This window comes from Capsicum annuum, chromosome 9 (assembly GCF_002878395.1).
Source record: "Capsicum annuum cultivar UCD-10X-F1 chromosome 9, UCD10Xv1.1, whole genome shotgun sequence".
NCBI classification, from domain to species: Eukaryota; Viridiplantae; Streptophyta; class Magnoliopsida; order Solanales; family Solanaceae; genus Capsicum; species Capsicum annuum.
Window position 1 is genome coordinate 216,705,063 of NC_061119.1, and position 26,503 is coordinate 216,731,565.

General features: G+C 35.6%; 3 protein-coding genes across 3 annotated transcripts; 1 reads left to right on the top strand and 2 right to left on the bottom strand.

Annotated features, from left to right (window-relative positions):
• Positions 1 to 320: 320 nt before the first annotated feature.
• LOC107840915 (nuclear transcription factor Y subunit A-4) lies at positions 321 to 3,013 on the top strand (the record flags this gene model as incomplete). Its single annotated transcript, XM_047396604.1, is given in 5 exon segments — positions 321 to 455; positions 661 to 746; positions 819 to 890; positions 1,835 to 1,996; positions 2,285 to 3,013. Coding segments are annotated over 5 exon segments (765 nt in total). The 3' UTR covers positions 2,600 to 3,013.
• A 1,018-nt stretch (positions 3,014 to 4,031) lies between these two features.
• On the bottom strand, positions 4,032 to 11,252 carry LOC107840916 (long chain acyl-CoA synthetase 8). Its single transcript, XM_016684866.2, has 12 exons — positions 11,132 to 11,252; positions 8,957 to 9,535; positions 8,562 to 8,642; positions 8,206 to 8,475; positions 7,426 to 7,557; positions 7,159 to 7,332; positions 6,831 to 7,060; positions 6,613 to 6,730; positions 5,758 to 5,889; positions 5,539 to 5,673; positions 5,145 to 5,351; positions 4,032 to 4,465 (listed from the first exon to the last, which is right to left on the bottom strand). Exons 2-12 carry the CDS (start codon positions 9,473 to 9,475, stop codon positions 4,301 to 4,303), a joined length of 2,163 nt encoding a protein of 720 aa, XP_016540352.2. The 5' UTR covers positions 9,476 to 9,535; positions 11,132 to 11,252; the 3' UTR covers positions 4,032 to 4,300.
• An 8,752-nt stretch (positions 11,253 to 20,004) lies between these two features.
• LOC107840917 (WD repeat-containing protein VIP3) lies at positions 20,005 to 26,129 on the bottom strand. The gene is made up of 2 exons (XM_016684867.2): positions 25,601 to 26,129; positions 20,005 to 20,846 (listed from the first exon to the last, which is right to left on the bottom strand). Exons 1-2 carry the CDS (start codon positions 25,937 to 25,939, stop codon positions 20,214 to 20,216), a joined length of 972 nt encoding a protein of 323 aa, XP_016540353.1. The 5' UTR covers positions 25,940 to 26,129; the 3' UTR covers positions 20,005 to 20,213.
• Between the last annotated feature and the right edge of the window lie 374 nt (positions 26,130 to 26,503).

Consider the following 26,503-nt stretch of genomic DNA (forward strand, 5'->3'; position numbering starts at 1 on the left):
AGGATTCATGCTCTACTCTTCAGATTAATAGTGTCACGGAACTAGGAGATTTATATTTATAATTTCAGGTCTGCATCTCGTAACTAGGCAGAAAACTTGTTTCGGTGACCAAAGGAATTGAGCCGTAGCTACCACAATGTACGAATAAGTAAATGGTTGTACTAGTACAACTTTACCGAAAAAATGCTTAGAACAAACTTATTTCTGTTTTACACTTCATTTTTTCGTCGATAGCTAATCATCGCGGAGTTCCAACGAACAAAAAACTTCACATAAAAAAAATTGGCCTGAGAAGTGGAATTTTGTCTCCTTTCTGGCAGGAGATATGAAGTCTTTGGATCCAGATTTACAAGGCGAGACATTGCGGTTGACACATTCAACTATTAACTCCCAAGACGAAATGACTGCCTCAGCGAAAACAAATTCTCAAGATCAATGTGCTTCCTCAGAATATGGTACGGTCGTATGGATACTTTAAAGATCATTAAACTTTCTTTGCAAGTCTCTTCTGTACATATTTTAATCTTCACTAGTTCAGTTTCATTAACTAACGAAGAACTGCACTCCCTCCGTCTCACATTATCTGTCGGTTTTTTACTTGACGAAGTTCTTTTGCGTATGATGATTAGTCATCTTACATCTTACTTTTGATTTTTCCAGTGCATGACGAAAGATATGGAAGAGATATGCAAGTTCAAATGAAGCCTTCTCTTTTTCCTTTGCAAAATGAAGTGGCCCATTCAACTGTATGTTGTTTTGTTTCTAGAGACGTTTGCCTTAGCTTTCGTCATAATCTAATTTAATTTTTCACGTCGCAGGGTTTCTCTGCTTTTGGATACTCAGATCCTTATATCAGTGGATTATATACTGCTTATGGACCTCAGCCTTTTGTGAGTATTCTTCTTTCGTTTTGGTCTTATTGTATTTCTTGCTTTGAAGTTTCCTCTCTCTCGCCAATGGGTGAGACATCTACGATTTACATGCTTTCTGGTGTAGATGACTTGATTGCAAAAGATTATGTCCTTTCTCTTTGTAAAGATATGACACTTGGGGCTTAAGACCTAAGTTGTTCTGACTTTCCAAAAATGTTGTCACACCCGTGTCGGATCCTTCAAAAATACACTATTTTTGGAGGATCCGACATGCATCCATCGACATTTTTGAAGAGACCGAACAACATAGCTTAACTGCCCAAAAGCTAGTTCATTAGTGGAGGGAATTGTCCATGTCCGTGCAAACGGACCACCATCGGTCCATTCCCAAACCAATATGGGACTCTAACCCACTCTAGCTCCCCGTTCATGCCCAAACCAACCTAGAGCGTGGACCTGAAGTCAAAACGGGGATGGACCTGGCTTTGATGCCATGCAAAGATATGACACTCGGGCCTAACTCAACGCCAAAAGCTAGCTCATGCAGAGAGGATTGTTCAAGTGCGTATAAGCAGACCACCCGTCCATTTCCCAACCAACGTGGGACTCTTAATACTCTTCTTTGACGTGTCTTCATCCGGAGTCTTACCACTTTCTGTTTAGTTTATTTTTTCAGATATGCTCCTAATATTCGAGACATATATCATCAAGCTTTATTTATCAACAATCTCAAGTTTTGGTTAATCTAAAAAAATGTTATGGATTTGGTATGTGGGAATATGCAATTTTACGATACACAGACGCAGAACATTTTATTTCCCTTAGTCATGCTTTAAACACCGTAGAATTTGGTCATCCTAGTTGTAGCTATCGTAATCTTGCAAAGCAGATGGATAATGGCATCACATACTGACTCCTAATTATCTCGTAAATGTTCCGATTTTGATATTTGGTCAATGCAGCCTCAAATGATGGGCATAGCACCTGCCCGCGTCCCACTCCCAGTAGATATTGCAGAGGATGGACCGATTTATGTTAATGCAAAACAGTACCATGGGATCTTAAGGCGGAGGCAGATACGTGCAAAGCTTGAGGCTCAGAACAAACTCGTTAAAAACAGAAAGGTATTTGGATACTTTTTGTCGTCATTGTCTTGAATCTTGACTAAAGAATTCATTCTTAGAGAATAGTATCTACTTCGGTGTTCTGGTACGGAAAGGTTCATCATTTTGATCATTAAGGCCGACGAAACATGCAAATAGGTTGGTTATAGAGATCTAACAGAAGGAAAAAAGAAATTGACAATCTTCTTCTGCCGGTGGGTGGAGGGAGGGAAACTTCTCGACTTCTTCTATCGTTCTTCATTATCAATTTTCGGACTTATTATTCTCCTTGTCTTTTATTGCATGCAGCCATATCTTCATGAGTCGCGGCATCTTCATGCAGTGAATAGAGTTAGAGGATCTGGAGGACGTTTCCTTAGCTCAAAGAAAGCGCTTCAATCTGATCCAAATAGTTACCCTGCTAACTCAACTTCTTCTCGAGACTCAGTTGAGCATGAAGGTTCAACGTCTGCTTTCTCAAGTGTCAGACAAGATGTCATCCACAACGGCATCAGCTTCCAGCAGCAGCAGCAGCCTGATCAAATGGCCTTCAGCGTGTCCTCTCATATGGGTATTAACATGCAAGGCAATGGGACTCAACAACGTGCTCCAGTTGTCCGGTGATTATAACTTCTTTTAACTGTCAAAGACAGTCACCGGCAGGCAATTCATCCTTGGCTTTTACCTTTTGTTATTTAGTCTCTCTGGTTTTTTGCAAGTGTCAACTGGTTTCTACTGTTATAACGGTGAATTTGGTCGATAATCCTAGATTTATCGAACCTTCGATTGAAGAAAAGAAAGTCTTCTGTTCTGAATTAGTTGTCTGTTTTGCTGCACGTCTGCGCTTAGCGTGTAATGGTTATGCAGTGAAGTTGTTAACGATAAACCGAAAAGAAAAACAGACAAAATGGTTGCTGGTTTGTGTATTGAGTGAAACAAGAGGTTGATGTAATGCTAAGTTTACTCAAAACAGTTAATGTGTAATTTGTTCAGTGGACTTCATTGAATTGAATGTATCTTTTTTTTTTTTTGATTTCCCATTTGGTGTCCGGTACCCACATTGGAGCCTTCCTAATCCGGATTCACGCCGGGTAGGGCCCCATTCGGGGGAATAGCGCTCCCAACAGAGTTTTTTTCCATGCCCAGGGTCGAACCCAATTGAATGTATCTTTTGTGTTCTGTAAATACTCAGGGGGTGTGCTAGCTATAGAGGTAGACTTTTTGTGTGTTCCGGAAAATGTTTTCCAATTTTTTCATGTTCCGTTGGTCAAGTGAAATGTAACTTCCTTACTGGAAGTACGGAAAAACAAGTTCACTAGACATACTGACATTTCTCAAACACACCTCATCTTCGCCCCCACTTGCTCGTATATGCCTGGAGTTTAGTCGGAGAGTTCTCAACTCGCAAGGTTGCTTTTTCGAGTTAGTAAAGCAAATATACTAACATTGTTACATAACATCCCTCAGAAGAACATTTTCCTGAGTATGTTTTCCGATTTTTGCATGTTCCGTTGATCAAAATTTTCAGAAAACACACTAAGAAAACGAGTTCCTTAGTGGAAGTACGGAAAACAAGTTCACCAGGCATACCGACATTTCTTAAACACACCTCATCTTCACCCCAACTCACTCGTATATGCCTGGAGTTTAATTGGAGAGTTTTTAACTTGCACACCACTTCCCTACTGAAAGTACGAGAAAACAAGTTCATAAGTGACATTTTGACATTTCTCAAACACACTTCATCTTCACCCCTACTCACTCGTATATGCTTGGAGTTTAGTCGGAGGGTTTTCAACTCGTGAGGTTGCTTTTTCGAGTTAATAAGACAAATACACTACCACGATGTACATAACATAAACATCGCTTCCCTACTAGAAGTAGAGAAAACAAGTTCACAAGTGACATACTGGCATTTCTCAAACACACCTCATCTTCACGCTCATCCAGTCGTGTATGCTGAGAGTTAGTTGGAGAGTTTTCAACTCACGAGGTTGCTTTTTCGCGTTAGTAAAGCAAATACACTATGTTACATAACATCCTCAGAAAAACATCATAGGAAGAACATCATCAATGTATTAAAGGAGTCACTAGCCTTACCATAATTGATTGAAATACAATACAACAGGAAAAGAAGATGTGAGAATTCACTGCACAGGGAAAACTGATGTTTTCGTAGACATTACCACTCTTCAAAAATGTCAACGGATGCGTGTCGGATTTGCCAAAGGTAAGTGTATTTTTGGAGAATCCAACACGAGTTCCGCGCAACTTAGGCTAAATGAGAAGATAAATAAGTCAGACAACGCTGAGATTGATGATGATTCATTGATACAACTTCAGAAGTTCATCCTTATATTTCGCCTTTAGAGGTTCGCGCTTTAGTTTGAGAGCTGCAGTGACTAGTCCGGACTCAGGCGTCCACGGCTCGGGTATCAACTTGATCTTTGCTGGAATCTCAAACTTATCCAATCTTGCAGCTTTGGCTACCTGCAATTTCAGTCACATTACATACACTTTCAGCACATTCTATAGTTGAAAAACGTTCCAACACACAAATTATTGCCACGAAAACCACCCGTATCGGATTCTCCAAAAATACATCACTTTAGGAGAATCCAACCTGCACTCGTTGACATTTTTGAAGAGTCCGAGTAACATAGATGAAAACTAGAGATGAGGCACATTCACTTGTTGCAATAACATAGGCAGCATTGTAGCATTCTTCAATTATGTTGTCTGGGAAGTTCGATTCTAAAATAGTATTGAGTTGCTCACTCCGTTGCAATTTGTTTGTCTGTTTGACTTGATACAGATTTAAGAAAGTAAAGAAGATTTTTGAATCTTGTGGTCTTAAACTAAAGATACGTAGAATGCACTAAAATGCTGTTTAATCTTGTGGTCTTAAACATGTTACGTGGAAAGTTATAACTAAAGAGTTGCCAAAAAGGGAAAGAGACGTTCTTTGTTAAATGGACTAAAAAGGAAAGTAAGACAAACAAATTGAAGCGGAGGGAGTATCTACGCAGAGCTAGCAAACACTGAGAAGTTATAAGCCTATATACTTGCCAGATTCATTTTCAATAGGGATCTTCAACAACAACATACCTAGTGTAGTCCCTCGATACGGATCGTTATTGAAGATAATTCGAATGAAAAGGAAAAGAACCTTTGAAAGCGATTGCTGGACCTCGTTAACTGCTTCAACTTTGTTGCACAAATCAGAAAAAGCTGTGTGCTCGACGCCGTTGTCCTGTGCCCATTTCTCAAGCACCTTTTGTGAAGGAACAACAAGTGCTACACAGTAATTGTGGAAGGGGTCTACGAAGACCATTATGTTATCAACATAATCGCCTGATGAAAGCGCAGCCTCAACCTGTAACGAGCATCATTTCTTCACTACAATTTGCCATAAATCAAGTCCTAAGAGTAAACATTACTCTTATCCATTTCAATTTGTTTGTCTGGTTTTTGACTTGACACGGAGTGTAAGAAAGTAAAGACGGCTTTTGAATCTTGCGGTCTTAAGCTAATGATACGTCGAATATACCAAAAGTAAATACCTTTCCAAGTGAGATATACTCGCCGTGCTGAAGTTTAACAATATCTTTTTTCCTATCAATTATTTCGAGGCATCCATCAGGATGAAACCTTCCAATGTCACCAGTGTAGAACCAGCGTATGCCTCTCTCATCGACCTGCATTTTAAGACAGTAACATCACGAACAGGCTTGAAGTAATACGCAAATTCAGTCCGTTTACCAGCAGTAGCGCAGAACTACCTTGTACACCTCGTTAGTTTTGTCGCCATTGTTGAAGTAACCAGCAGTAACACTGTTGCCACCAACAATTACTTCTCCCCGAGGCATCGGCTTATCAGCAATTGTGTAACCTCCTTCTTCCCAAGAAATTAGCTGTATCGTTAAACGTAGGACATATTAAAAAAAATCACCATGCACTGTCGTAAAAGCAGAAAACTCCTAAACTTATCGAGTTATGAAGTTTGCAAGCAAAGGAAGAAAGGGAATCAACACTTAATCCACAAAACATAACTATTCAAAAAAGCTTAGTTCATCGGTGATTAGACATGATATGGAGCAGTTACAGCTTACGGAGGACATGACCCTTGATAGGAAGGTGTGGAGGACGCGGATTAGGGTAGAGGGCTAGTGGGCATAAGTTCGTCCGTCATAGTAGGTAGAGTGTTTTTGTTTGTATCTACGCCTGTAGTTGCTTGTTAGAGGTGTTTCGATGTTGTTTTCGATTTCAAATAGATAGTTTATAGCATTACCTTGTGGGTCCCTTGTTTTCATTATTATCTAGTGGTATGTTGTCCCATTTTTGTTCTTGAGCCGGGGGTCTATCGGAAACAGCGTTTCCCTCTCTATTTCATCTGAGGTAGTGGTATGGACTGCATACACTTACCCTCCCCAGACCCCCACCTTGTGGGAATACACGGGGTATGTCGTTGTTGTTGTTGTTGTCGTCGGTTAGAACATCGATCTTCTAATAAGTGATCAAATATAGCCGATGGCCTCACACGAATTCTATCGACCGGTGGTGTTTGAAATGGGATAAACCGAGATTATCCACGCTTGAATGTTATCAAGTTTTTTACCCAGAAGTATGCACCATACCTTTATATAGCAACAAGGAAGAGGTGGACCAACACGACCAACAGAAGGATCATCCGACTCAGAAAAGGCTGCGCCTGCAAATGTCTCCGTCAAGCCATATCCCTGACCAATAGGCGCTCTGCAACAACAACAACCACGCCTCAGTCCCAAACAAGTCGATAAGAAGTGTAACACATTCACTTTTTCGACACAATTAGTTAAGACAGAAGAAAAGTTACCCGATACAAATGTTGATAAATCTTTGTGTATCTCCGGAGAGAGGAGCACCACCGCAAAGCATGAAACGGATATCTCCTCCTAGTACTGATCGTATCTTTTTAAAAACAATCACCTCCCATAACATTTTCTCTAGACCCCAAGCTCCGAACCAGCTACCTTCTATAGCAGCCAATCGACGGCTAAAGGCAATATTGAAAAGTTTCTTGGCAGATCCTCCCTTCTCCTCCACCTAGATCGAAAAAAAACATAATCGAGAAATTAGTACCACATTTACGGCCCCTTATTCCCAACTAAAATATGCACTTAGCTCGGAAGTCCAGTTTAAACCTTCTTTACAACACCGTCCTTAACACGATCAAGAATGGCCGGAACTGCTGCCATTAAAGTAGGCTTTAAAGCTGAGGCATCTCCTTTAGTCCCTTTCATGATTTTATTAGATGTATCCGTCAATGTCAAAGCCGAGCCATAACCAATTGAAGCACCGGCAGTCAACATAACAGTCTGCAGGACTGATATCACTCAGAACTACTTTCATTTGCAACATAAAGACTAAAGGAAACACACGAACAATGCATAAAGTCCGAAGAAGATTACCTCAGCCGCTAACTCGAAAACATGAGCTAGAGGGAGGTACGCCAAATAGACATCACCGCTTCCAATTTTTGGAATAACAGTCATAACTGCAGCTGCAGTCGCTACAATGTTGCCATGAGTTATCATCACACCCTAAAACATAACGAAAAGAGCTTGATTGAGAACAATTCGAGCTAATTTTTTAAACCAACAACGAGGATAACACAAAAGAAAGTTAAGTTTGTTCTCTAGGTTGAAGCTTTTCCTGGTCGGAGAAGAAATGTTATCGAGGGACACGGGCGGAACTCTTCCTAAGGTAGAATGCCAAGTGTGTGCAACTACTTTGTTTTCGAAAAGGCAGAAATCTGTTATAAAATCCAGTATTACAAAAGCTAGAAAAGAAGCTCGTATAGGAACTAAGTGGACTTAAAAATCATTTGTTGAAGACGGATACGCTATGTGATTCTGCTAGAATAGGCAATAACGAGATAACTGTTTGGCTCCTGCAAAGGTGATCGGAGATATCTCCGTCTATATATCTCTATGGAACTTCAAGTTTATTCATTAATCGATGAGCTTTTACCCGTGGAGTCAAAATTATTGAGCCATATTATACTGTCATACTTCAGGTCTGTAACAATCAAATAACACAAAAGATCTGTCCATATGGAAAGCTCTGATACTCTACACCATCGAGGAATCGAGAACATATTTGGTTGCGTTCTGACGTTTTCATTTGCATTCCAGCTCAAAGCTAAGTATCATATCAGAAGGAAAAATTAAGAGCGAGTTGTGTTATACCTTAGGCATGCCTGTGCTTCCGCTTGTATACATGATCACCGCGATATCTTTCTTTATAGGCATTATTGGTTGGACAGGATTACTTTTACCGAGTTTCTCAACTTCAGAGAAAGATGTCACCTTCCAGCTGTCAGTTGTAGAAGTGCTTGAATCTATTGCAGTCTCGTCATCGTCAAAATATATGACATTCGTGATGGTTTTCAGGTTAGAACCGATTGTAGCCAACTTTTTAAGTTGCTTGGCGTCACAAATCAACGTGGATGCTTGAGTCTGTCAACGATCAGAAGTGAATTCGATTAATCACATGTTACTAGCACCGTGTGTAATCTAGACGAAAAAATATTCAAATGGCTCACCTCATTTAACGAGTGTATAAGGGCATCGTCTCCTAAAGAAGCATAAATCGTAACAACAGTTATATTCTGGCGGAAGCATCCCTGAAAACAGCGATATCAACTATGAAAACTTCTTGTGCTCCTCTCGTAATCAGATAACAAACACATGTATTCCTTCCGTTTCAATTTGTTTGTCTGGTTTTGACTTGGCACGGAGTTTGAGAAAGTAAAGAAGATTTTTGAATCTTGTGGTCTTAAGCTAAAGATATGTAGAATGCAGCAAAACGCGTTCTAATCTTTCCAAAAGAGGAAAGATGCGTTCGTTCTGAAATGCACTAAAAAGGAAAGTACGACTAACAAATTGAAACAAAAGGCGTATGAACGATTTTAGTATAGAATGAGATTAATTCGAATACCTGGAAGGCAATGATCCACTCCGGACAAGTTTCAGAGAATATAGCAGCACGAGTCTCCACATCGTGACCCAAATTAACAACTCCAGACGCAAAGTTACAAGCGCGATCAAATGTTTGTCCGTAACTCTCCCAGCGATACTCGCCCAAGTGAAGTTTCTCAAACTTCCTTCCGTCCTTTGCTGTTACGTAGTCCCTACTAACTAGTTTTCTAGTTCCAAGACAACGCTTACTCGAATGCTTCCTACACGACTTCTCGAATAGAACAGCCACAGTTGTAGCACCTTCCCACGGAACTTCAATTAACTTGGCTGACTTAGCGTTGCGCATTGCAAGACCTGTCTCACCACCAACTTTAACCGGAACTCCTCTCTGTTTCGACTTTTTCTTCCCCATAAGCACAACGGAGAGGAATAAAGGTATTATAATCGCTATTACAACAGCACCAATAAATCCATTACTATTGCTGTCCAGTCTCTCCACTACATTCCTATACGGATTACTTCCTTCGGAACCTTCCATTTTGTACGTTGTACGGTTCTACGCTCACACAGAACTCTTCTTAACAGAACAAAGAAATACCTAAGACAAAATGCGTAAATCAGTACCGAAAAACAACGTTAAATGAACGGCTAATGAGCTAAACTAGAAAAAATAACAAAGATTTGCGCCTTATTAAGTAAAATTTTCATAAGATAAGCGTCATGAATACATTAAAAAAGGGCAGCCCGGTGCATTAAAGCTACCGCTATGCGCAGTATCCGGGGAAGGGTCCCACCACAAGGGTGTATCGTACGCAGCCTTACCTTGCATTTCTGTCAGAGGCTGTTTCCAAGGCTTGAACCCGTGACCTCTTGTTTCCAAGCGTCATGAATACATTCAAATGCGAAAATGAGTAAACTAATGAGACATAAAAAGCTCAAGGAGAGGATGGGATCAGAGGCGGAGCTAAAGAGGGTTCATCGCAACTCCCTTCATCGGAAAATCATACTAGATATACAAGGTCAAATTTTCTAATGTAAATATCGTAGATGTTGAAACTCGATGAAAAACTAGCCTCTGCCACTGGACGGACGTGGGAAGAACAAAGAGATCATTCCTATAATCAAACAATGACGATAGTATAGGATAAAGACAACAACAATAACAACAACATATCAAGTGTAACGCCACAAGTGGAGTCTGGGAAGAGTATAGTGTGCGTAGACCTTACCCCTACCTTCGGAGGTAGAGAGGCTATTTCCGATAGACTCGACATGGTAAAATACTATAGAAAGCATGACAAAACACACTGAAAAGAATATGACAAAGGACCTCTTAGAAACTGAAAACTGACAAGTTCATGACAAAATGAAACACCAATATATATATATATATATATATATATATATCATCAAAACACTATAACACATACTCTTACAAATAAAAAAACACTGCGTGATTTCTTTCTATCTGTCCCAATCTGGACAATCTTGATGGTAAAGTTGTTGCCATGTGACCAGGAGGTCACCAGTTCAGGCTTTGGAAACAGCCTTTGTAGAAATGCAAAGCAAGGCCACGTAAAATACACTCTTATGGTGGTGGGACCCTTTCCCGGCAGTGGCGGACCAGGATTTTCATTGAGGAGATTCAAAAGTAAATATACGAACTAATCGAAGGGGGTTCAATATGTACTATGTATGCATAAAAAATATTTTTAACCATGTAAAAATAGTATAAAAATAATATAATTTTCCATCGAAGGAGATTTGGATGACCCAGAAGCAAAGGTAGCTCCGCCACTGTTCCCCAGTACCGAACCCTTAGTGCACCGGACTGCCTCAATCTTGATGGACAGAGTTATCTGTTATATGTGCTTTAAGTGACAGTGAGTGGTAGCAAGTAACTGTGTAATTAGTCGACATGCATGCAAACTGTCCATGACATGACACTATTGTTGTCTCAAAAGAAAAACCATATTATTATGAATTCACAAAATAACTAAAATAATGAACTCATAAAGTGTAAACAAATCCCTAAATTGCAAATAAATTACAACAAAAAATTATTCTAACAATATCCACATAAATTCACACATGTACAACTATTAGTTAATTAATATATATGGATCCACTTTGAACATAAAAAAAAATGATAATAATCTAAATAGTAAAATTAGAAAATTCATGAAAAAGGTACCTTGAGAAGTTGAGCAAAAAAAATACTATCTTTTTCTTTTTTGAAGTTTGCTTTTGTTAGTTTTTTTGAAAGTTGAATAAAGCAATGATGCAAATGAGGAAAGTTGATTGAAACTTTTTTCAGTTTCTAGAAGAATATATAGGGAAAGATTGGCCCAAAACTTTGTATATTTACATTTCAATACCGATACTTTTCAGTATTGCAAATTCACTCCCAAATTATCAATACTCCATCCCTTCATTTTTATTTATCCAATATACTCCTTTCGTCACATTTTACTCGTCCCAAATTTCAAAATTGGATTTCTCATTTTACTTTTTATTTTTAATTAATCAAGATAAAACAAAAAAAAAAAATCCTTTTTTTACCCTTAGTATTAATTGATTTTTCTTCAAATTAAAATGTAAATATCATTTAATAGGGGTACTATGGTAAAGTAGTTATGTTATTAATTGTTTTTCTTAATCAATGTGCAATGTCAAATTGGGACGAGTAAAATGAAACGGAGAAAATATTTAAATTAGATGTTCAATAATATTTGTTTAATTTAGACACTTAAAGGATAATTTATTATTTTATATTCATTTTACCCTTGATATTAAATACTACTTCATTCGTTCCGTTTACTTGCCCTTGTTGACAGTGAGTTTGTTCAATTGACCAAAAGTTATGTCTTATGGACAAAAGTTAGAATTTAAAGTTGTTGCTTAGCAGACATAGTTTTAACTTTCGTCCATAAGGCAAACGTTCAACACATTTTAAAACAGTTAACCTGTTCAATTGACCAGAAATCCTGTCTTATAAGCAAATGTTAGAATTTATTTAGCAGGGATAAAAATTCAATACCACAAGGTTCTAACACGATGCCAAATGTGTCCAACGAAGAAAAGCAAAGGAAACAGCATGGCTGAAAGCAAACCAACCCATTGACTGTTATATACCTTTTTTTTTTATAACCATGGTGTTCAGGTCAGTTTGCGCGCACCTCAACTAATTTCACGAGATACCTGCCACCTCCCACCAACAATAGGTATCCGGTTACTCCATCCACCAGGCTAGTGTTTGTCTCTATTGGGAATTGAATCTGAGACCTTATGAGGCTTAACCCAACTTCATTAAATCACTTGGTCACACCCTTGGGTGCCCTTGACCGCTATACACTTTGGAGGATAAAAATTTAAAATCGAATATTTAAGGGCTAAAAATTCAAGATCGAATACTTTAGTAACACTTGGTGTAATTTCCTAAAAAATTGATGCCACCTTTGCAATTCTTAGGCAATATAATCAATATGATAGTGAAACCTGTCAAAAAGACCCATGGCCACATTTATTTGCCTAATAATAAGAAGTTAAATTATTTATTTATTTATTTATTGGGTTTGAACAAGTTAAATCATTGCACCACAAATTATAGACACATGTCTTTTTAAATTTTTGGCAATTTTGGAAACTTAGAGCTCTCAATTCTCAAATAATGATTCCAAATGGGCTAATTTCAATTTAATATGGAAATAAGTAATGTTTTGCTAGGTGAATTAAGTGATACAACATGATGAGGTTTTTTTTTTTTAATTCACAATTGAGTAAAGAAAAAAAAAAAAGGAGAGGCAATCGCAGCCGGATGCACTAAAGCTTTCGTTATGCGCAGGATTCCTAAAAAGGCCCGATGATCACAAGGGTTTATTGTATGCGGTCTTAGTTTACATGTCTATAAGAGATTGTTTTTAAGGCTTGATTACGTGACCTCCTAATCGCATGACAACAACTTTTTCAGTTACTCCAATACTGCCCTTCGCAGTTGACTATAGAAAAATCTTAATTTTAGTTGCATTAGGTGTTTGATTAAGGGTGTGTTTGGTATGAAGGAAAATATTTTTCAGTTTTCTCATGTTTGGTTGGCTTATATGTTTTGGAAAATATTTTTCAAACCAACTATTTTCCTTAAATCTAAGGAAAATGACTTCCCTTCAAAAAGTAAGGAAAACATTTTCCAAAACTCTCTTTCAACTTCACTTTAAAGTTGAAATATTCATATAATTCTTAAAATCATCTATCACCCCCACCCCCGCCCCCAATACCCTATCACCTCGATACCACCCCTACCCCACCCTACCCCACTCTCTACCCCTACCCCCACCCCCAAAATTCAATTGTCTTAAAAAGTATTTCAAAATTTTTTTTTAGTCCATCCCTTATCCCCACCCCACCCACCCCTACCCTTACCAACCCCTTTTCAAAAACAATATCTATATTTTATTAAAAAATTCAAACTTTTCTCTTACCCCACAACCCTACCCTCCCTCCCCACTCCCCTTACCAGTCCCCTCTCCCATCCCTTCCCCCACCCCTACCTCCCAGCCTAAAAAAAACTAAAATTTTTAAATTTATTTTTAAAAAAATTCAATTTTTTTCTTCTCTCTTCCCCCTCACTTCCCTACCCTGACCCTCAACTCCTACTAACCCCATCCCTACCCCCGCCCCGCCATTTTTTTTAAATTTTTTTGAATAAAAAATATTCAAAACTTTTCTTACCCCACCCGCACTACCTATTCTGACCACCCCACCCACCCGCCAACCAACCCTCTTTCCAAAAAAAGATTTAATTTTTTTTTAAAATTTAAAATGTATTTTTACACTTTAGCTAAACACTAAAATGTATTTTTTGAAAAATATTTTTTCATTCACCAACTAAATACTATAAAATATGTTTCGAAAAATATTTTCAATCCACCAACCAAACATAAAAAAACAAGTAAGAAATCAACTTGATTTCCCGGAAAACATTTTCTAGGAAAATATTTTCCATGAAAAACGTTTTCCTTCATACCAAACACGCCCTAAGATTAGGTAAATATCAACCAAAAAGAATTACTATATGTTTAGTTTGAATATGGATTTATATTAGAAGCTCAAAATTTATATTAGAATTGTGTCTCAAATTGCAGAAGAATATATAAAGTAACATATTTAAGGTCAGAGATTTAAATAATATTTTATTTTATTATATATATTTTTTTAACTTAAAATTTCAAAATTTAAGTATCTTATTTACTTGCTTAAACTTCATGCACAATTAGATCCTCGTGTTAACGATTCCAATTAAGATCGAAATAGGACTGAAAATCGTCGTGTTACCAGTCCTAACATAAATCTAAATTCAGAAATGCGATTTTATTTCATAATTTTAAATCTAACATCTTTCTTTTGCTCAACAAATACTTAGCACCAAAATGTACAGGTGGCATTATTTTTTAACAGATAAAAAAAATAATATAAGCTGAAAAAAAAAAAAACATACTGAATTTGGAACAATTACTTCTCATTTTTATTTTTATTTTTTTTCCTTTGCAAGGCCCACTTTCCAAGGTTCAATCTTTGAGGTATTTGATAAAACATATATTATGAAGAGAAATTGAAGTTTAGTTGGAGAATATTAATGGAGCTGACTGACAACAAAATAGTTTTATTTTGTTTTTTTTCTCACATAATATTCGATATTTATTTTGGAGCCTGATAAATTTAAATTCGTATTGAATAGTCTCACTTTAAAGGATTAACTGTTACTATTAAATGTGACTCTATAGTCGATATTCAAATCCAAAGTAATTAAGCATGAACGAGTATTTACCACTTTATCAAAATCGCTCTTCATTTAAAAAAAAAAAAAAAAAAGATAAGCATTCAGTACCCTCTCGAACTATGACCAAAGTTGCTACGACACACTCCAACTTCACAGGAGTCCTATTATTCCCTGAACTCAACTTTAGCGTATTTTTGTCACCGTTTTATGCTGACGTGACATTTTGATTACATAAAATGAAGCCCACGTTAAAGATGTCACGTCAGCTAAAAAAGTTGACAAAAGATGTCACGTCAGCATACAAGAGTGATAAAAATACATTAAAATTGAATTCAAGAGTAATAAAACTTTTGTGAAATTAAAATATGTTGTAGCAAATATGATCATCATTCAAGGGATGATGCTAAATGGCTATAAAACTTTGGCCATAATATTAAAAAGTCTATAATAGCTTTTTGGAATTTTTTTCTATTTTTTTAAAGTCAAGGTAATTAAGTATTAAAATATGTATACTCCCTATATTGTAATTTAATTGCAACACAAATTCTTAGGAAAGAATATCAATAGTCTAATACCATTAAAATACGTATATTTCTTTAAAAACGTACATATTTTTTTCTATAACTCAAACACTATGTTTACTGTCTATTTTTTTTCTCATGCTCTTCTCCGACTTTCTCTCCTTGTTACTAAAATGATCTCTAATTCTTTATTTTTTTAAGTATATGATTAAATAAAATTAAAATATATATTTAAATAATTCTCAAGCATAATTTGTAAGATATCGCAATGACGACAACTCAACATACCTTAAACCTGATAAACGTTGACACTTACGAAAATTATGCATATAGTTCACATCTGTCGAGAGATATAAGTGTTAATCATACAAATCTTTCACCCTATATTACGACGATTTGATAAATTGTGAATTACTATTTATATTTGTTACTAAATGATCGCTAATAAATTATTTTTTTATTATTACGCTTAAATAAAATTAATATATATATATAATTTTCAAATATAATTTGTAAAATATTGCGATAACAACAAATCACACATACTTTACACTTGCTAATTCGATAAGTCAAACCCCTAGTTCACTAACCAAAATGTCATTACAGATTATTGATTTTGAATCAATTCTGAAAAGTCTTAGCTAGAGTCAAGGATGTTATGTTCAAATTTAATTACTGATTGTCTTTTACTGTCACAAATAAAATTCTTACTATGAAAGAATAAGCATTGACTGAGATCATGCTGAAATATTGAGATCTTTATCTAATTTTTTTTTTTTTAATTTGAAAAGATGTAAAATTATACTAACTAGAATTAAGAATGTCAATCTAAGTAAATGTATTTGAAAGCGTATCTAACAATAATAATTATGTTTTAAAATTATAAAATTATACTTAAATTAACAAATAATGAGTATGTGTGAAAATTGGCAAATTCTAAATGTATTTACCACTTTATGTTTTCAAATACTGAAAATACGTTTCACTGAAAAAAATATTTAAGTGTGGAGGAAAAATAATTTAGTAAAGAATTAGAATTAGAGAAATTTTTTTACTCGAGAATTAGAATTAGTAAAAAATTATGTTTAAATCGGTTTGAAAATACGTTTCAATTTTCACAGTATGTTTCCAAATACGTTTGATTGAAAATTATAAACTTTTATACTAATTATGTTTAATGTGTCGATGTCTATTATTTCTAAAGTCTTTTGAATTGGCGACTGAAATATTATCAATTTTTTTAAAAAAAATTATCTAAATCTGTTAATAACAATTAATAAAATACTTAATTAAAGATCATATTAATAACAATGTAAGTAACGATTCACAAGTTATTAAATCGGAGTAGACAACTTGTTACAACATCACATGACTCTTTTAGATTGATGTTGACTAGGGTTGACACTTATAGATTACATGTTTTTATAGTTTACTATAATGTGTCAATATTTATTATGTCTAAAGTGTTTTGAGTTTTTGTTGTTGCTATTGAAATGTTTTCAAATTAGATTAAAAATTATTTCAATATACAATTTAAATTTGTATAAATATATTAATTAATATAATTACTTAATTATAGGTCATATTAAATAATGATTTACAGGATCAAATCGACGTGACATAGGAATACAAGTCTACCACATTAACGTTGGACTCTCTTTTGTTGCTGTTAACTAGGATCGATACAAATGAACTATATATAATTTTATGATTTTTATAGTTTGCTAATGTCTAAAATGTTTTGAATTTTGTCTGTTGTTATTGAATTGTTTACACATTAAATTTTAAAAACTATTTTCAATTTATTTAAATATAATATTTGATAAAATTATTTAAATAGAGGTTATATATAATAACAATCATAAGTAATGATTTATAATTTTTCAAATCGATGTAACATATGGGGTCAAGACTGTAACATCAATGTGTGACTCTCCTGAGTTAATGTTAACTAGAGTCGACATATATGAACTATATGCATTTTATAATTTTTATATTGAATCAATATCTACCATGTCTAAACTATTTTGAGTTTTAATTGTCATTGAGAATATTTTCAAATTATATTTAAATAATTATCAAAATACGTTTTAAATTTTATTTAAACTCAATAATTGGTAAAATTACTTATTAGAGGTTATATTAATGGCAAATATATATAATGATTAGAAAATTATTGAAAATAAGTAAATGTATTCAGTTCTATATTACAAGGATAAAAACAATTACCTATAGAAAAATATGAAATTTTTTAGTAGGCATGTTCTATTGATATCTCTTTTAATTTATTGAAGCAGCAGTCCTAACGCTGTTGAATTTACTACATTCTCAATTCTTTAGATTAAAAATTTTGAAAAAAATACACAATAAGATTTTAAATAGCTAAAAACTCAGAGAAATAAATTCTTGAAGTGAATTTGTATCATTAGAAATTTTAATAATTTATCTTGTCTAATTACATAATTTTAATAATTTGTCTTGTCTAATTACATAATTTTAAGTAATTTTATTTTCTGTTGATAAATTATAAAAACAGAATGTCAATAAACTTGAAAAAAAAATTATTTTTCTAAATTTTTTTAATTATTTTATATTCGAAATTCTCATTCTAAAAATGTGGCCAAATGAAATAACTGTCAAACAAAGACAAATAGAATTGTTTATAATTATTTTTAAATTATCATTCAGCCATTTATATATCATTCTAAAAATATCCAAGAATTTTAAAATTATTTTTAAGTTTAGTATTATTTTAAATTTAAAAAATTATTCAAATAAATGAAATAACTTAACCTTTTTTTTCTTTGTTTGTATAGATATTATTTTGAAATGCAAAGTCAATAAATAAATAAGTAAACAAGTTAGATGTTCAATTCCCATGTGTTGGAAATAGCTAGAAAAATAAATGAAGAAAGAAAATATAAATTTGAAAGAAAAGGATAAGAATGTAAAAATATATCCCCGTTTACAATATGAATAGACTTTATTATCAAATTTGAGCCATTATGGCCAAATTATAGTCATATTTTATGGCCAAAAGAATTTTTCCTAATTTAATTGAAGAATACTAGGTGCTTTACTAAAAATAAAGTCTTTTCGAAATTCAATGAGAATTAAAAGCTACCACTTCCCAATTCAATTGTATATAAATGAAGATGAGAATGGCTTTAAATATAGTAGTAGTAGTAATAAATTCTTAGTGACAACAATTTTCTTTTCCCAAAATAATAATTAAATGGTCTCAAATTCTACTTCTAGAAACTTATTGAGGTAGTCTACGTTGAATTATGAGGATTTTAAAGCAGAGGCACATCAAAAATTTAAAGTTTATTGAATTTTTATTGTGATTTTAAATTATTACTATACCGTCATACGATTGATACGACAGATAAGAGATCACTAATCTCAGGAATAACTTTAGGATTAATTTATCCAATGTTTCACGGATAACTTATTCTGAATAAATTTCGACAGTTTGGAGCTTAATTACAGAAAATTCCAACATTTTGCGTAATTACTGAAAATCTCAATTATGAATCTGTCAAGATATATAATTAGCTCCCGATACATCCAAGGAAGATACATCTTTTTTTCTTTGAAAAGATACATAATTAGCTCCCGATATATTTTTCTCGATTACAGAAAATCCCAACATTTTGCATAATTACTGAAAATCTCAATTATGAATCTATCGAGATATATAATTAGCTCCGGATACATCTAAGGAAAATACATTTTTTTCTTTGGAAAGATACATAATTAGCTCCCGATATATTTTTCTCGATTTTGAATCTGTCGAGATACATAATCAGCTTCCGATACATCCAACGAAGATATATAATTAGTTGGGATTTTTTAATCTACTTTGTAAGGATGGAGATTTGTGTAAATATAATACGTTAAGGTGTATGTTAATGTTATTTTTCCTATTTTTATCCCACATTGAGAGTGAAATAACAATCCCAGAATAACTAATTCGGTGTAAGTTATCCCAGAATAACTTGTTTCCCAACCAAACGAGCCTTAACAGCCTAGCCGAATTATAAGTACCAATACATACAATGTAATCCCACAAGTGAAATCCGAGAGATTGATGTGTACATAGTCTTATTCCTAGATTTCCGATAGAACCTCGGCTCAAGTATAGCAGCCTAGCTAAAGTACCAAATCATGAGAAAAGAGAGGAATAAGGAATTAATTATATATAAGCAAACTAATACGTTATTTCGGAATAAGTTATTCTGTGAAACATCGAATAAACTAATCCTAAAGTTATTCGTGAGATTAGTTATCTCTTATCCCCGTACCAATCGAGCCCTTCAACAAGAATTCATTAACAACAACAATAACATACCCAATGTATTCCCACCAAGTGGGGCCTGGAGAGGGTAAGAATAAGTTATTCCGTGAAACATCGAATAAACTAATCCTAAAGTAATTCATGAGATTAGTAATCTCTTATCCCTCGTACCAATCGAGCCCTTCAACAAGAATTCATCAACAACATGCCCAATGTATTCCCACAAAGTGGGGGCTGGGGAACGAAAAGCGTACGCAGTCCATACCACTACCTCAGATGAAAGAGAGGTTGTTTCCGATAGACCCCAGCTGCAGTAGACTGCCTGTTTCTGATGGATTATTTTCTGGAAACATGAAATTAAGACATGTAAAATCCCAAAGTTGGATGAAAATTCAACTTCTCAGTAGTTTTACTTCAAAAACTTCTGGGAAGTAGCAGCTACTAAAATGGAAACGCGTAAACAAGCACCATACAGAAACTCCAACAGTCGTCGAAGATAACATGAAATAAGCATCTGCTCCATCGCTAGTTTATACAGTAACGAAGAACATTAAGAAAGCATGCTCCGGTTCACAACTGGATACGAAATTTGATGTGTTTTCTAGAGATCGAATAAATAACATTTCAGGCATATGATTCTGAAACCTAAAGTCATGCCATCAAAAAGAACGATAAACTGTTAAGAGTACTGATAGAACGACAAGCTCTTGTCATCAGACACGCTAGCAAGCATACAGGACCGAACATCAGTTCTTGATGTTGGTCCAAAAGCGACAGCCCAAACCTGATCTGCGTGGTTGGTTAAAGTTTGTGTAGCCGCTCTCATTTTGAGGTCCCAAAGCCTGACCGTCTTGTCACTTGACCCTGTTGCAATTGCTGCTCCGTCTGGGGAGACATCAACGCTCAGAATCCAACTTGCATGACCCGATAAAGATGTGAGCAATGTTTTCCCCTCAGCATCATACACATGCACATGACCATCGTCAGATGCCGAGAAGAGTATTCTTGCATCGTGAAGTGAAGGTGAAAACACAAGAGAACGAACAGGCATGCAATGGCCATCTAAGAAGTGAAGGAACTTGGCACGAGCTACATCAAAAACAGAAATTGTACCATCAACTGATCCACAAGCAAGAAGCCTACCATCGGGGCTCCATGCAACCGAAAGGACAAATTTCTTGTTGCTGCTTTTATCAGATGGTTGTTGGGCTCCTTGTCGAGGAATTGACATTGTCGCAACGAGTTGCCACTGAGTAGTATCCCATAGCTTGACTGATGAACTACCACCTCCAGCTGCTGCCAGATTGCTACCCTGGAAAATGTGAGAACCATAAGGGGACTACCTAAAGCTTCTCATAAAGAAGTGCGCCAAAAAGTTAAATCATGAAAAGGAGACGTTGCTCTTCCACAAACCTTGAATATCAAAAGACGGAAGAGCAAGTAGTGAGGTATGATGAGACAGATTTCAAAGTAAACCATGAAGATAAATGTGGAAGTAAGAAGTATACATCTCAACGCCTTTTTAACTCTTAATAAACGAAATGAATCCCAATTATCGAATTTCTTCTTTTTGATAGGCTAATTGACCCCAAATAATTTGGTACCGAGATGTAGTTGATCGATTTGACAGGTTAGTAAGACAAAAGTTCTCAGCTTTGTCTCAATCTATAATATATGCAGATCACAGCTATTTCAAGATCAATAGATTACCCACTTTTCTATTGCCAATGCAGTTCCAACAACATTATTTATCCGATAACAATGAATAAGCCGTAAAGATAATGAATCGCTCATTAAGTATGAGGGGAGCACCGAAGCTTCATAGTGGTAACTAAGTGTTCAAATCTATTAAGATATCTTCAGAACAAATTTATCACATATGCAGCAAGAAGCAATGGTTGATACAGAGTTTATTCAAATATCCCACTACTACATCAAATAACAACAACGACAACAACATACCCAATGTAATCCCACAAGTGGAGTCTGGGACTTAATCAAATATGTGTTCGTTTTCATCTAGATTTGCATTGTTTCTCACAATCAGTACCAGTCAGATATATATTTTCTTTTTATGACCGAGAAATCTGTCTGAGGCCAACCCTTAGAACCAGTAACTGGTCTTTGAAACTCAGGGATAATGGACTAGTATCTCTATCCTTCTCTAATTAAATACCACGCTTAGTTCATATGGCATGGCTTGAACCTGCGACCTAAGTCACAAGTCCCTCAACCTTTGCCACTTGAACTAAGTTCTGGCGGCAACGAATTTGGGGAACCGATTCTTCCACTTAGTTAGGACCTTAAGCCTTCTAACAAGACATTTTAAAGCTAAGTTGCTCGGACTCTCCAAAAATGTTGCCGCACCCATGTCGGATCCTTCAAAAATACACTATTTTGGGAGGATCCGACACGCACCCGTAGGCATTTTTGAAGAGTCCGACCAACTTAGTTTTAAAGAGCCATTTCAGATATCTGTTTGAATTCCAGCCTGCAATTTATTGTTCATAAGGTATTTGCATTAAAAAAATCTAGAGGAATTTGGCACCACCACCCAACTACTAAACAAGTAAAAGATGCTATTTCCTTGTTCCCTTTCGAAAACATTAAATAAAGGAAACCCATATTGTTATACTGATTTTAAGTAATTTTTGAAGGAACAGGGCAAAACGGTAGAAGTACCAAGTAGGATATTTCCGTTAAGCTTGTAATCAGGATTTGTACAGAAATGCAAGATAAATGAATATTCCCTTAGGCCCTAACCTTAAGATCAACCTCTAGGATACCATTAACAGCTTTACTAGCACTAGAAGAACAAATAAATTTGCAACTGCCAATCGAAAAGGATGGGAATGAGAGAAACTGCTAACCGATTGACTAAACATTGAAAACCAATTCGATCAAATCATATTTAAAGTCTCAATTCCAAACTAATTGAGATCTCCAACTTAATTCTTTGATATCCACTCCTCCCGGCACTGGACCAGACCATATCATTCAAATACCGGTGAATAATCTGTCTCTTAGAACAAATATTTAAAATCGTTCATGAAACTAAAGCTTCTCCCAGCACTAGAATACAAGTCTCTTAACCAAACCAACGAAAACCAAGCATAGACCGTAACTTTAAAAAGTAGAACTAAATGAAAAACACTGCAAATTTCCAACCTGGACATTTCACCACATTATCAATCAGAAACGGAAAAAAAAAAGGATAAAGCTTGTCCAATTAATTTCAATGCATCTTCAAACTAAAGCTAGATTTTAACACCAATAACAAGCAATTCAAAAAAAGCGCAGCTCGGTGCACTAAACTACCGCTATGCGTGGGATCTGGGAAAGAGCTAGATCACATGGGTCTGCTATAAGCAACCTTACCCTGCATACCCATGAACTCCTGGTCACATGATAGAAGGGGGTACAGGGGAATAGCCGGATCACAAGGGTCTATTGCACGAACTACATAGTCTTACCCTGCATTGCTGCAAGAGATTGTTTCCAATGTCTCAAACGCCAAATTTTAACACCAATAACAAACAAAGTCTTTTTTAAAGAAAAGGTATCCTGGTGCACTAAATTCCTGCTATAGGGGGTCGGGCAGCCTCACCCTGCATTTTTTTCAATAGGGTGTTTTCACGTTTTGTAACCCATGACCTCCTGGTCATATAAAGGCAAGGGGCACTGGAAGGGCCGGACAACGAGGGCCTATTTTCTTAGAGCGAACCTATCACCTCCTGGTCACATGTAGGCAAGGGATTCGGGGAAGGCACACACCACAAGGGCCTATATATACTTACCTGCTTCCACATCCTGTTACCTCCTAATCACATGCAGGCAAGGGGTACGGTGAAGGGCTAGACCATAAGGGTCTATCGTAGCAGCCTTAGCCTAAATTTCTGCTACAGACTATTTCACCTCTCAACCCCGTGATGTCTTGGTCACATAGAAACAACTTTATGGGTCTGTAATACACAACCTAACCCTGCATTTATGCAAGAGACTATTTCCACGACTTGAACCCATGACCTCCTAATCACTCACATGGATACAACTTTAAAGGTCTATACTATGCAACCTTATCTTGCATTTCAGCAAGAGGCTATTTTTCACAGCTCAAACCCATGACCTCCTAATCACTCACATGGAGACAACTTTAAAGGTCCATAATATGCACCCTTACACTGCATTTATGCAAGAGGCTATCTTCACAGCTCAAACCCATGACCTAATCATCACTCACATGGAAACAACTTTAAAGGTCTATTATAGACACTCTTACCCTGCATTTCTCTAAGAGGTTTGTTCAACAACTCGAACCCACGACCTCCCGATCACTCACATGGAAATAACTTTAAGAGTGTATTATACACAACCTTACCATGCATTTCTGCAAGAGGCCATTTTCGCAGCTCGATCTATGACCTCCTAATCACCTAAGTTGCATGGACTCCGGTGCGGGTATCCGAGACAGGTGTGGATCCGAGAGAGAGATTCATCAAAATTTAAATTTTAAGATTCAGGGTGCGAATCTGATTATAAATACGGGTGCGGGGATTCGGATAAGAAAACCAAATATTATAAATATAGAGATATTCTAAAAATCTACAATTGAACAAAACAAGAAAACCTAACTTAAGAAATTAATTCACAACTACCAGAACAAAAAAATATTTCGATTTACTTCCCCTATATGTCAAGGAAACTTTACTCATAAACAAATATTCTTTGCTTTCCTACTTTTAAGGTAATTTTTTTAGTTACTTCTTAAACTAGGAATAATATTTTTTTATATGAAATAAAAAGTATTTTTTTTTTCAATTAGGAGTAGTATTTGGAAAATCACAGTCGACAATGAAAAGTCAACACCGACACACTCAAAAAAGTAAATTCTTTTTTGATATAATTTATTCTAAGAAATGCAATTACTCAACACCGCAGTTGAGTGTCGACAGATCTGAGTATTACAATTCCGACGACAATAACCCTTCACCGACGAGAACCCTTCCTCCAGCGACATCAATTACAGTCGCGGATTTTCTCCCTTCCGACGACACCAATTACAGTCGTCGGTTTCTCCCTTCCGACAACAAAGCCAACTTTCTTCTTGATGTTGGTCAATGTCCCCGGATTCGCTTGACTAAATTGGAGATGAATCCCGCATCGACGTACGCACAAGTGTCACGACGGGATGGGTTCGGCGACAAAACCATCGAGTCCGAGCAACATATCAAATCACTCACATGGAGACAACTTTAAAGGTCTATAAAATGCAATCTTGCCCCGCATTTCTGCAAATGGTTATCTTCACAGCTCAAATTCATGACCTCCTTATCACTCACATGGAAACAACTTTAAAGCTCTATTATACACACTCTTACCCTGCATTTCTACAAGAGGCTAATTTCACAGCTCGAACCCACGACCTCCTGATCAGTCACACGGAAACAACTTTAAAAGTGTATTATACACAACCTTAAGCTCGAACTCATGACCTCCTAATCACTCACATGGAAACAACTTTAAAGGTCTATTATACACGATGTTACCCTACATTTCCGCAAGAGGCTATTTTCGCATCTCGAACCTGCGACCTCCTGATCGCCCACACGGAAACAACTTTAAAAGTGTATTATACATAACCTTAAGCTCAAACTCATGCCCTCCTAATCACTCACATGGAGACCACTTTAAAGGTCTATAATATGGAACCTTACCCTATATTTACGCAAGAGTCTATTTTCACAGCTCGAATTCGTGACCTACTCCCAAAGAAACAATTTTAAAAGTGTATTATATGTAACATTATCCTACATAATGCAAAATGCAAAAGGCTATTTTCACAGCTCGAACCCATGACCTCCTGATCACTCACGTGGAAACAACTTTAAAGGTCTATCATACACAGTCTTACCCTACATTTCTGCAAAACACTATTTCCAAAGCTCTAAACACATGAACTCGTGCTCACATGACAACAACTTTACCAACTACGTCAAAGACTTCCCATCATCAACAACAACAACAAATTCAAATACAATTATAAAAATAATTGTCCTTAATACTTACATCAGGGCTAAACTGCACTTGCCAAACTTCAGATGGAGGAGCTTCAAGAGTAGCAATAGTCTTATTACTATCAACATCAAACACTCTAATAAAACTATCAATCGAAGCAGACGCAGCAATTCTCCTAGTAGGATGTGTAGCAACAGATACAACACCGAGACAATGACCCGTAAATGTTTGAACACAATTGAAGTTACTCGGATCCCATAGCCTCACTGTTTCGTCTAAACCACCGGTGAGAAGTAATGCCGGAGAATCCTCCGATGATCGGACCCACGCCGCCGACCAAATCGAATCTTCGTGAGCGTTTTGGATGCCCTCTAGTGAAGCTAGTTTCATGGTGTTATTTTTTTTTTTTTTTTTTGAATGGACTGAACCCTAGCTGAATGGTAGGAAATGCTAAATTTTAATAAGAGGTATAAAGTGAAAGGAAAGCAAGCAGTGTATTTATTATTTTGTTATTATTTATTTATAGGTATATATGTTTTTGTAATTGAGTTTTTCGTGTTGTGGTGTATTTATTATTTTGTTAGTACTTTTTGATTTTAATGTAGACATGAGATTTTTATACATTCTATTCTTTCGAGATTCCATCTTTTAGATTATATTAAATATATCGTTTGCAAGTTTATCTATTTTAAGTATCTCATATTTATGATTTTTATAGAACTATTAATAACGTTTAATAACTGACTTATTAATAAGAGGCCAGGTGAAACGATAAGTTTGTGTATATACTTTTGTAATTGAGTTCTTCGTGTTGCGGTGTATTCATTATTTTATTACTATTTATTATTTTTGTTAGTATTTCTAATTTTGATGTAGATATATGATTTGTATACATTCTATCCTTTCAAAATTTCATCTTTTTAGATCATATTAAATATGTTGTTTGCAAGTTTA

Bases quoted from the DNA above. Each gene is read 5' to 3' on its own strand.
- LOC107840916 (XM_016684866.2), bottom strand. From the start codon at position 9,475: ATGGAAGGTTCCGAAGGAAGTAATCCGTATAGGAATGTAGTGGAGAGA. The intron at 8,476-8,561 runs GTGAGCCATTTG...GATCGTTGACAG, and splicing joins TTATACACTCGTTAAATGAG to ACTCAAGCATCCACGTTGAT. The intron at 7,558-8,205 runs GTATAACACAAC...GTTATGTTTTAG, and splicing joins GAAGCACAGGCATGCCTAAG to GGTGTGATGATAACTCATGG.
- LOC107840917 (XM_016684867.2), bottom strand. From the start codon at position 25,939: ATGAAACTAGCTTCACTAGAGGGCATCCAAAACGCTCACGAAGATTCG. The intron at 20,847-25,600 runs GTAAGTATTAAG...CACATTTTCCAG, and splicing joins AAGTGCAGTTTAGCCCTGAT to GGTAGCAATCTGGCAGCAGC.